We start from the raw sequence: 12,224 nt of genomic DNA, 5'->3' as shown, positions 1-12,224 counted from the left end.
AGGGGCGTGTGTGTGTGTGTGTGATTTTGATGGGGACAGAAGAGGGGGGAGTGACTTTGAAAATCCAGTTTCCTTTCAAGAGACTGTTTTTCATGACCAATTTTAGAAATAGTAAGTGGTGGTGTACAAAAACAAAAAATAGAAAATGAAAAAGGAAGAAGAAGCCCAAATATGCACAGAGAATGACCCCACAATAATGGATATTTTGGCAAAGAAAGTATAGGGTAGAGGTAAGATGACTTTGTGCTACATGTTGAAGAAATCATGCCCCCCTCCCTTTGTTTATTTGAATTCCGGCAGTCTCTTACTAAGATTTGCTTCTTTTCCTGCTGTGTTGTTGTTGTTTTTAACAAAAATTAATACAAGGGAGGCTTACAAAAGAGCAAATTTTCCATTAGATGCAGCAATATTTCATCTAGTACGCAGAGACAGAGATGGTGACAAGGCCAGCTGTAGGTTTCAGAAAGCCCTCAGCAAAGCACTCTCTGCTCCTGGTGGCTCTGAATGTTGTTGGGCAGGGTCAGTGGACGGTAGCAATATTGCAGCAGGTGCCAGGCAACTTGAAACTGTTTAAATGTTCCACGGTGCCTTGAAGCAGTGCTACGTACATTGGGAGCACTGTGGATAATTAAAAGTGGAGAAGCACTGAGACCCATCCATCTAATGCAGAAGGTCTCCGGGCTGGACAATGCTGGCACCACAACAGTTGCCCACAGATGTTTACCCTACACAGAGCTACATTTCCCAGTACCCTTAACAAACTAGAGTTCCCAGTATTATTTTTTGGGGAATGTGATTTAAACGTATGATGTATATGTAGCAAGCAACTAATAAATTGAATAAATAACAAAAAGCTTAAGCCTCACTTCAGCAAGGCAGATGTAAGACACTTGCCCTGGAGTTTCCATGCTGGGTGGCTGAGTTGGTTAACCTCCATTTTGTTTTCCCATAATGCCCCAGAATAGGGACACTAAGCCCGGGGGTGGGGGTGGTAGTGTCCCCCACTAAGGGGCACTTGAATGAATAAGCATTTATATATTGCAATGCACATGTGAGTCTTATTGGATTGCCTAAATGTGAACAGGGATGTACACACACGTACATCTGCAATTCAGGGCCATCATTACAGCAAGCTCACAATGTTTTAAAAACATTTTCCCCAAAGTCAAAATAGGAGCACCAAAATAGGACCATATACCAAAAAATACAGATTCTCCAAAGAGACAATTGGTGAAACATACGAATTTTGGGAGAAGAATGTATCATTAAGGCAAAACAACAATGAGACATTTCCCTCTCTGTCTCTGTAAACCAGAATGCACACATAGCATCAGTGAGTTTTTGAAAATGGAATATGGGTCAAGAAACTACCCAAGTGATCTTGGTTTGTGTTTTTTTAAAAAAAACATTGTGACCAAGCCAGAACATGTTCTTTCTGGCAAGACTTCTTCAGGTTGCATGAATTCCAGGAAGACATTTGTTGGGAAGGTTTCACTGTTTTGAATTTTCTCTGAGCTGTTTCCTTTAATAGCTTAGTTGTTGGCCCTGGCCTAATATAGGGTTTACACCTTGCTTGCCCGTGTAGCCATGGTGATGCTGAAACTAATACAGAGAGGATGAACAGGAGTGTAGGGCCTCAAGGTTGACCTTCTCTGTCTCTCCTTGTATGGCTGTCATCAGGAAAGATGACTGCCATTTTGGGAGACAGGAGTTTATATATGAATAGGAAAGGTGACGTTTGAAACCACTTGTGGCTTCGTGGTAAATTGAACTGAGGCCTATTTGAATGCTAACCATGAAGAGTGCCATGACAAATTCACCATCGTACATTTTGTTCCAGTGTTTTGTGAGCTTTTATCCAAATCATGTGCCTTTTACTTAAACCACAGAGCTTTCAGATGGTCCTAACAAGAACAAAAAGGCTTATGGCACCATATTTTATGGATGACGCCACGCCTGGTGAATTCTCCAAAACGATGTCCATGTGCATAAAAAAAAGCCCCAGGAAAAAAATTATAAAACTGAGCACTGCCTTTAAATGCCTGCTTGTACAAGAAATTATTAGCCATGTACCTGAACTTCAGCAAGGAGGATACCTGTCTAATCTCAGTTGATAGGAAGTTTCACACTAAACTGAATTCACCACCCTCCCACCTGCCACCTTCTTTCATGGTAGGTGGAGGGAATATCTATTGGAGGCTTAGGAACATAGAAAGCTGCCTTCTACTGCGTCAGACTGCAGCTCAGTATTGTCTACTCTGATGTACAGCATTTCTTCAGGGTTTCAAGACAGGCTCCTCTCCCAGCTCTACCTGTATTCAAAGCAGATGATCTACCCCTGAGCTAAGGCCTCTTTCCCGATCCTCCCAGATGCTCAGTTCTCATAACAAATCTATTTGCTCGTCACAATTTATGAGACGCCAGTCATTGCAAAGCAGTCCTGAGGCAACTGTCTGAGGCCTAATCCAGGCGCCTGAAGAACCAAAGGAGCCTTTTCCTTTCAGCTTCCCTGGATGTTCTGCCAGTCCAGTAATAATAACCAGCAGCAGATGTGAATCTTTCATGGCGTGCGAGAGAAAGGGCTGGGTTGGGGATTGCAAGGCACATTCATGGTCCACCCCACCCCCCCTTGAAGATAGATCTCTCAGTTTAGAGCCAGTTTCTTGAAAAATGAGAAACGTTTTCTCTGGTATACATGTTCATGTTTGACCTTGTTTTCTTTTGCCATCAGGGGAGACTGGCTCCATGTTGCTTTGTGTTACCCAAAGGGAACAGCGTTCACTGTTGTGGGGGACATTTACCAGCGGCAGACGGGGAGAGCGCACAGCGTCATGCACTACCAGGCGGCCTCATCCCACCATAGTGTGTTGAATGGGACTGATGAACGGCTCTTTTATTTCGACAGCACATCAGGGTGAGTGATCCTGTCTTCCCGGCACCTTTTCCTTTGCTGTTAGTGCTGCCAGTGAGTTGCAAAAACCTGTATTGCATGACCTAATCCCTGTCATCTGAGAAAACATAAAGAAAAGAACATAACCTGCCTTATACTGAGTCAGCCTGTTGGTCCTCTCCATGGTTTCAGATATAATAATAATAATTTATTATTTATACCCCGCTAGGTTTCCCCGGTAACTCTGGGTGGCTTCCAGAAAAATATTAAAATACTGTAACATTAAAAGCTTCCCTAAACAGGGCTGCCTTCAGATGTCTTCTAAAAGTCTGGTAGTTGTTTATCTCTTTGACATCTGCTGGGAGGGCGTTCCACAAGGCAGGCGCCACTACCGAGAAGGCCCTCTGCCTGGTTTCCTGTAACTTGGCTTCCTGCAGTGAGGGAACCGCCAGAAGGCCCTCAGAGCTGGACCTCAGTGTCTGGGTGGAACGATGGGGGTGGAGACGCTCCTTCAGATAACTCTGCCAGTCCTACCTGGAGTTGCCAGGGAACCTTTGGCATACACAGCACAAGTTCCGCCCATGAGCCATCGCCCTTCCCTGAAGAGCACAGATGTATCAGGTCAATCTCTACCACCAATGGGCCATGGTTCACAGGCAAACTTGTGTGTCCTATTGCCCCGCATCACTTTCAGGAACTCCTGCATGGGCAGTCTTCTCCATTTGCATTGGTGGAGAATCTATAGCAGAGAAATCCCCGCTGTGCACTGGAAGCCCAGAGCAATCGACAGACTCAAGACATTAAAAGCCATGCATGCTCCTATTTTGTGTAGGCTGGGAGCTCATTCTTGTCCCTGCTAAAATGTAACAGAAGATCACGTTTTTCATATATATTTTAACTGTCTTAGTGATGGTGCATGCAATAAGGATTAGTACATGGGTAGGCAAACTAAGGCACGGGGGCCAGATCCGGCCCAACCACCTTCTAAATCTGGCCTGCGGACAGTCCGGGAATCAGCATGTTTTTACATGAGTAGAATGTGTCCTTTTATTTAAAATGCATCTCTGGGTTATTTGTGGGGCATAGGAATTCTCTTTCTTTCTTTCTTTCTTTCTTTCAAAATATAGTCCAGCCCCCACAAGGTCTAGGGGACAGTGGACCGGCCCCCTGCTGGACCCCTGGATTAGTAGTTATTCTGCTAATAAGCCTGTATTAGCTCTGGGCTAGCATAGGACACACTAAGGTGGCTTATGCCAACTCAGACTATTGGTCTGCCTGCCTCAGTATTGTCCACACCTAGGCTGCCAAACAGGGATTTCTTCCATGCCTCTCTGGAGATGCTGGGGACTGAACTTGTATGCATAGCATGTGATGTACCACAGAGTTACTGTGCTTTCCATACGGCCCCAGTGCTATCATGGCCTATGTGCTGCACATGTGTTTATTTATGTGTCCCCAAGCTCAGCTATGAACTTTTGGTGCTTCTCTGGTATCAATAATAAAGAAGCTTACTAATAATAGTAACAGCTACATATGTTTGGTCCACAGTGTAAACCACATGCTTGTAGTTAAATTTTTATTTTTAAGCCCACTGTGACTGGAGGGGAGACAATAGAATCATCTGCTGAAGTAGGGTTTGGGGTTTTTTTAAAAGGGCAAATGTACACCGTGTTCAAAAATGTATTTTCTGCATCTGCATTGCTTCACTCTGACCACGGAGGCTGCGTTCGATTTATGAATGCCGAGTTAAAAATAGAACCTTGAGTTCTGTGTTTAGACACAACACCATTGACCCGTCAAGGCTTGGAGTGCATTGCATGTCCCAGATCAGAAAGGACTCTCTTGTACCTGCAACTTTCACAATGAGCTTGTTTTTGCCTAGTCCTTCCTTGTAGAACTGTATGTCGCGTTATCCCAAATTATGTAAACTTGTTGTTTACCAGCGTGTGGATTTTACTAGTTGCAGTTATTTATGAGGACGTGTCATCTGTTGTACTTAAGAGCTCAGCACATGGATTTGATTATTATTTTTATTTATTTTGGCTGTGGCCTGAATGGAATCCCAGGGTTCAGCAAGTTTACTAAGTAGCAGCAAATTACGGCTGGTTTCTTTTTTTTTCTTTTTTAGGTTAACAGAACCAGGTGAGATTTTTTCTTTTTGTAGCTTATGTTGAGAGTGAATCTTCCTCTCACTTTTTTCAGGTACATCTTAATGCATGATAATAATCGATAACACTATTAATTGCTTTAAATCAATAATTGATATTTTTAAAAACAGTATTAAATTATCATTATCATTATTATCTTACTCATCCTTCACCAAAAGGTCTCATGGCAGGTTATAGCACATAAAAACAAAATGCAAACCCCAACCATAATCACAAAATCAATCGCCCATACAACACTTTACAGCAAGGACACTAAAATAAATTCTTCGATTTTTAAGGGTCAAGATAAAGAGGTGCATCTTCAGCGGCCAGCAGGAGCTGAAAACAGGTGGTGCCAGGTGTCCCTCTATGAGGAGGGAGTTCCACATTTTTGGAGCCATTCCTGAGAAGGCCCTGGCATAAACTACTGTGTGCTTTGCCCTCCAACCTGAACTTACTGCTGATCTTAATCCTTAGGCTGATCTATAGGGAAGGAAGCTTCCTCCTATGTATCGCTAAGAGAAGGAGTTTCAAACCGGGAAGTCTCTGGGTTTTAATTTTGCTTCTACTATGAACTCACTAAGGGTGAAGCCTAGGTTCAAGATGATGCAACAAACCAGATTCAGGTTTGTTTTGTCTACACTGAGTCAGCCACAGGAGTGGAAGAGGAGTGCTGCAGGAACTCTCTGAGTTGCATGCAACAGCACACTGCTGCTCATTCACACTAAACCGTAGCTTTGCTTTAAACTACGGTTTAGTGTGATGTGTGAACTTGACTAGCAACTGTGGTTCAATTTCCCCCCTTTGTCATGCTCTTCATATTAATAGGTATCTCTTTGTCCAACTTCAAGCACATGAAACTCGGAAGGGCCACAGCTACTGCTCTGAACGTGGCTGCGAACGCCTTAAGATAACAGCCTCGATGCCCGCGGGACGTCCCTGGAGTTGTGTTCCTAATCCCTTTTTGGAAAAAGACATCGGAAGGAAAGCTTCACAGCCCGCACGAATTCAGCACCAGGCAGTGCCTTGTAGTCAGTGCGGGGCTCCTTGGGTACAGTATAGAGTTCTTCTTTCATTGGGTGAATTGGGACAAGGATAGGTGTTCTGTGGGAATTCTTGGGGAGAGGTCCCTGGCTCCCATTGTCCCTCCCTCACATTGAGGCCCATTCTGACCCAAATACCTGGTTCTTAAGCTGGGGCCTCAGTATTGCAGTCTAATACAGTCATACCTCATGTTACATCCACTTCATGTTACGTTCTTTCAGGTTACATCCTGCGGCAACCCGGAAATACCGGAAAGGTTTTGTTACTTCTGTAGGACACAGGGTCCCCTATACAGTGGCACCTCTGGTTGCGAACGGGATCCATTCCGGAGGCCCGTTCGCAATATGAAAAGAGTGCAACCCGCAGCGGCGTGTCTGCACATGTGTGGGTTGCGATTCGCCGCTTCTGGGTTTCGTCGCTCACGCATGCACAGAAGCACAAAATGATGTCACGTGCATGCGCAGAAGTGGCGAATCGCAACCCGTGCATGTGCAGACGAGCCGCTGCAGGTTGCGGTCTTGTCATGTTGCGAACAGGCCTCCGGAACGGATCCCGTTCACAACCAGAGGTACCACTGTATAGGGGACCCTGTGTCCTACTTTAGAGAACAGTCTTCCATAGTAAGGGAAGTCCTGGTTCAAGATGCAAAACCAGTAAAAGGGAGGGGAGAGTAAGTTTTCCTTCGACACTTAGCAGCACTTGAACTGAGCAGACAGTAACCAAAGGCTACTGAAGCGGTTTGAAGTAAAATAAGATAAGATGCAAAAGAGGACTGACTCAGTAAAGAAAAAGCCATGAAACCATTTCTACAATTGTTGAACTTTTGTTTGTTTTTTCATAAAATGGCTGGGTCAACCTTCAGTAGCAGCCTTCTTAAGCAAACATCTTCAATAGCGGCCTAAATGTCAAAATACAAGGTGCTTCTCTAATTTTAGTTGGTAACTGATTCCAGAGGGCTGGAAGTGCCACACTAAAAGCCTGCCACCTAGTACATACCAAGGACACTTTGGGGCATGTGTCACCCTTAGCAATACCCCAACTACGGAGTGCAGGAATATGTTGTCCGCTGCCACTCTCCTGGGCTCCAATCCCTGTAATTTCATCCTGAATATTACTGAAAGGTGTTTTTTTTTAATAATTTCTAGAATAGTTGTGCAAACTATAATTTCCTTTCTCTATTGTACATGGGTAATTTCCTTTTGTTGTAGCCAGACAACAGCCCATGAGAACTGCATTTTATACAGAAGAATTGCAAGTGCATCCTAAATATATAATCTGTGGAAAATACCTTGCTTGCAAGCTCTTAGCAAATGTAATTAAAATTCCTTTGGAAACTTGAGTCCCAGGCAATTAACAGTTCTTCTGATTTAATAATGCAGTACAGCTAATCTCCTCATGCTAATCCGAGCAAGCTCCTGTTATTCCTAGAACCTTTTATTTATTGAACTAAATTTGCAAGAAATAATTGGAATTGTCAGGTAAAAACATTTTACAATAATAAAAATTAACTGTAAAAAAAAAAAGATTAAATCACTTCAACATCTATGTGGATAGGCTTGCCTGAACGAAATTATTTTAAGCAGGTGTTGAAAGTGCATAATGAAGACGCCTTCCTGGTGTCAGTAGGCAGGGAGTTCCAAAGTGTAGATGCTGTCACCCTTAAAAAAATTTAATTTCTTACAAGTGCGGGAATAAGGGGGTCAGGCAATCCTGCAAGTAATTGTATTTACAGTTATCACTCAGAGTTGACAAATTGTTAAAAGATTGTTCTCTCTTCCCTGCACCTTACACTTGTGAAAACAAGTGGTAATTACAGAATATCACTCTTGTATTGATCCTTAGCTTGCTACAATCATCAGAGATATTTCTTAGCCTTTCTGCTTTTGTCATTTTCTCCCCCGTCCCGCATCTCAGAGTTCATTGCTTGAAAGGCAGGATCTCCCATTGCTATGGCAGACTGAAGATTATCCAGAGTCAAACTGATCCTTGGGTTTTCTCCTTCCTTGCCTTGTGCTGTAGGCCCTTTCTGTAAGCCCTATTAGCTAGAGACACGGTGTGGTGGGGTGTTGATTCAGTGGTCTCCTTTGTGTATCCCGTGACCCTCCGCCCAGTGGTGTAGCGTGAGTTGTCAGCACCCGGGGCAAGGCAAGTAATTTGCGCCCCCTAACCCGTGGATTTGCGCCCCCTAAACCTAACCCCAGATGTTGCGCCCGGTGTGGCCGCCCCCCCTGCACCCCCCCATGCTACGCCACTGCCTCCGCCTGATTTCAGAAAGCTCTCTGCAAGTGATCAGTTCAGACCTCTGGGTGGGGAGGAAAGGGGCTTGAGGCAGAAAAAGAAACAGCAGGCTTTGGCTGTGTGCACACTAGGCCGTGAAAGAACATCCTTTCCTCAAAGAATTCTGGGCACTGTAGTTTAAGGGTTGCTGGGAACACTAGCGGAGGAAGAGGAGTGCAGGGGGAGTGTGCTGCCCCTGGCAGCGCAACCCCTGTGGGGTGCCATCGTGGCTGCCCCCCACCCACGCTGGGTGCCATGCCCCCGCAGGCGGCGCACCACACCCCCAAGATGCACGCCAGCCCCTCCGGCTCTCCGCCCCCTGGTTCCGGAGTATGAAGCTCCACCACTGGCTGGGAATGCTAACCCCTCTGTGAGGGGCAAACAACAGTACCCAGAATTCTTTGAGGGAGAGAATGTGCTTCCAGTGTGCTCTGATGGTATAGTGTGTATGCAGCTAGAGAGAGAGAAGGTGAGCTCACCCACTACTGGGCTCAGCCCTGTCTGTGGTTGGCATTCAACCCCTGACGGATCATCCTTGAAGGAATGCAGCCCGTGAGAGAAAAACGGCGCCCACCCCTGCCCTACAGGGAAACAGTGTGCTCTGCGGCTGCCATGAGAGTCCCAAATTGCAGTTGCACAAAATTGCTACCCTTAAACCATCTGCTGAAGGATGTACCCTCTGACTTCATTTTTAGGAATATAATTGCCATGTTGGGTCATTTGAAAGGCCTAGTGTTGTTATGTGAGGGAGCCACACAACAAATGCCCCTATTGGCCTGCCCCCAACACTCTGTGAATCCCATGCATATCCTTGTATGAGTCCCAAGAGCTTGCTGACAAATTTTCCAGTCTGTACAGGAGTCTGTAAACTTGGTTCCTCCATATGTGCCAGAGTATATAAATGCAGATACTGTCATATGTGCGGTATAACTATTGTGCAGAGGCAACCAGTTCATAAAACCAGTGCCTTCATGTGATCCTTTGCTTGGTTGCAAGCATTTTGGGGGTGGGTGGGGCTGCGCTGCTATACACACACCCCTGCAGGCTGTTGCATGTGGTCTGCCAACCTTTTGAACCGAGCTGTTTTCTCTTGAAGTCTCCCAGCAACTGTGAATGAGGTCGTCACCCTGACCACAGGCATTCCATCCCATGTACTAATAGCAAATGCATTTTCTCTCGGCGCGAATCCTCTTGTAGCCAAAATGGCATACAGGAGGGGGAGGTATCCACAGCCTTCGGGGGAAGCCCAAGGGATTTGCAGAAGCACAAAAAGATAAAAATGATGAGGAGGGAGAACTGTCAAATGGGGTAAAGAGGACTGAGCGTGCTCAAAGGCATTGATGGTTGGGGCGGGGGGGCCAGCAGATACAAAACAAGGGGGAGAGAATAGGATGGAATATCTTGGGAAAGTCCATGATTGTCTGGACCCCTGAACAGGAATATGGTGGACGCTAAGGTTGCGAACGTGATCCGTGCAGGATGCACGTTCACAACCAGAAGCGGTGCGTCTGCGCATGCGCAGGTTGCAATTTGGCGCTTCTGTGCATGCGCAAACGTGATTTAGCACTTCTGCATATGTGCGACCGCCGAAACCTGGAATTAACTGTTCTGGTACTTCCGGGTTTCGGCAGGTCCGTAACCCGAAAAAATGCGACCTGAAGTGTCTGTAACCCGAGGTATGACTGTACTCCACAGTGTGCCATTTTGCTGCAGGTTCCCCTCCAAGGGCTGTCTCTTGAGCTGAGTACACAGCATGCATGTAAACCACACTTAAAGCACATCTAAAGAACACCCTATCCCACTCCCAAGAATTCTGAGAACTGTAGTTTAAGGGTGCTGGGAATTGTAGCTCTGTGAGGGAGAATTCTTTGGGTCAAGTCATGTGCACACTTGGAAGTATTTTATTTTATTTTGTTTTATTATTTTTTTGCAGCTAGGCCTGTGTTCAGCCTTTTCTAGAGTAGCCATTCACGGTTCTCCACTGCTTTAAATGGTTTTTATATTACTGCACACCGCCTTGATATTTTACGAGAGGAACAGCACATAAGTACTTTCATTCAAAAATAAAACAATTTGTTTCCTGCTGTTGGCCACTGAGGGAGTTACTCTCCCTGAAATTTGTCTGTCTCTCAGGCTCAAGGTAGCCTTCAGCGGTCTTGATTTATCTTAATCCTTGGTGATGACTCCTGCCAACCCCAGCCAGCATAGCCCAATGGTTGGGGGGGGTGATGGGGATCCTTGCCTGACAACATCTGGGAGCCTGCAGGGTTTCACACTGTAACATCCCAAGGCAATGAATGCCGTGTGTTTAATCTGAGGTGGCAATTCTTCCTTTATAATTGCAGGTTGCTGTTACTAGTACACCTTCAGTTAGATACCTTCGGATCCAAATCCAGTCTGTCAGAAGAGCAGACCTGGAGAACTACTCAAAGGCGGCTTTTATTAAGGTATGTGCAAATAGGCATGGCAGCTTCACCAAATGCATTACAGTGAGAGGCAGAGGGTTATAGTCATTTAGAGGGTCATATTCAGGCCTGGGAGAAGTGTGCAGTTGTTATCTCTCTGTCTAGCTTTCGTGTGCATGCACACTTCTTCAGATACAAAGAAGTGTATCTGAAGAAGTGTGCATGCACACAAAAGCTCATACCAATAACAAACTTAGTTGGTCTCTAAGGTGCTACTGGAAGGAATTTTTTTTTATTCTGTTGTGATTTTTGCATCACACACACGATTCGCGATACATTGCCAGGTCAAAAATTATGAAACCGATATCACAATATGGACTTCAAACTAGCTTTGGATGATACAACCCCACCTTCACCAAGATGGCTGGAAGGATAAATGGGTGGGGTCTGGTGTGCACCAGGGAAGGGCCACCTGTGGCCTTGCAAATGATGATGGACTCAGCGCGCACGCCCCCATCACCAGTGGTTGGGGTTGATGGGATTTGTAGTCCAGCAACTTCTAGAGGGGTTCTCAGTCCTTGTTCTAGGATGCCCTCATCCCTTTGCGAAAAGGGTGAGATAAAGTGAAATACAGTGGTACCTTGGTTTACGAACTTAATCCCTTCCAGAAGTCTGTTCTTAAACCGAGGCACACTTTCCCTAATGAGACCTCCCACCACTGGTGCCCTTCCACCGTTCGGATTCTGTTCTTAGACCGAGGTAAAGTTCTCAAACCAGGACACTATTTCCGGTTTCACGGAGTTTGTAAACCAAATCTTTCTTAAACCGGACTGTTCTTAAACCGAGGTACCATTGTAACACACAAATTTCCCAGACAGTTCCTTGCATTTGACAAGAGCTTAGCTTCGTTAAGTTCCAACTGTAGACTGGAAACTGCCACATAGGACCCTTTGATATTTGCATACAGACTGCCTGCAGCTAACTCTGCCCTTTTCTGTGTGTGTTGCAGGTCAACGACAACCTTTTCTTGTTCCATGGCCAGGGGATACTTTTCCTGGTTCTCGACGCATGCTCGGGCGCAGTTGTGAGCCGGCAGCATGTTGATGCAGCCGCCGCTTCAAAGGCTGCCAGCACCATAACCAATTATGTTGAAACAACTATAAACAAAAGGTGGGTGATGGGGCAAGAGTTTGCTGCATGGGGGTGGGGGGGTTGGCAGGAGGGAAATGACCTACTTTTTTGCAACTTGAAATGTATGCCTGGAAGAATCTGACGGAAGCTAATGAAAACTTCAAACTATGTGTGTCTCAAAAGGCTGCCTCCTAGGTCACGGCGGGTGGAAATGTAGCGCTGGAAAGCTGGCAGCGACATAAGGAGCTGGCAGCCACGTGAAGTTAATGGCTGCTTTTCCACCAAACGATAGATAAGAATGGTTTTTTGTCATCTTATTAAGCATTCTTG

At 45.5% G+C, this 12,224-nt stretch overlaps 2 protein-coding genes across 6 annotated transcripts in view; both read left to right on the top strand.

Moving 5' to 3' along the window:
* Positions 1-12,224, top strand: part of CEMIP (cell migration inducing hyaluronidase 1) — a 169,699-nt gene that overhangs the window by 51,828 nt on the left and 105,647 nt on the right. The gene's annotated exons all lie outside the window — the stretch shown is intronic.
* Positions 1-12,224, top strand: part of LOC307203408 (cell surface hyaluronidase CEMIP2-like) — a 94,557-nt gene that overhangs the window by 70,800 nt on the left and 11,533 nt on the right. For 2 of the 3 annotated variants that reach the window (XM_079954175.1, XM_079954176.1), the window contains 4 exons: positions 2,732-2,914; positions 5,866-6,088; positions 10,704-10,805; positions 11,773-11,933. In XM_079954175.1, coding sequence (XP_079810301.1) covers positions 2,732-2,914; positions 5,866-6,088; positions 10,704-10,805; positions 11,773-11,933 — 669 coding nt within the window. Of the gene's footprint in view, positions 1-2,731; positions 2,915-5,865; positions 6,089-10,703; positions 10,806-11,772; positions 11,934-12,224 lie in introns of those variants that run through there. The other variant, XM_079954177.1, reaches the window with a different exon arrangement.

The sequence above is a fragment of the Podarcis cretensis genome (assembly GCF_951804945.1).
Source record: "Podarcis cretensis genome assembly, chromosome: 14".
NCBI lineage: Eukaryota > Metazoa > Chordata > Lepidosauria > Squamata > Lacertidae > Podarcis > Podarcis cretensis.
The sequence above is the reverse complement of the archived record's forward strand: the minus strand, read 5'-3'. Positions and strand labels throughout refer to the sequence as shown.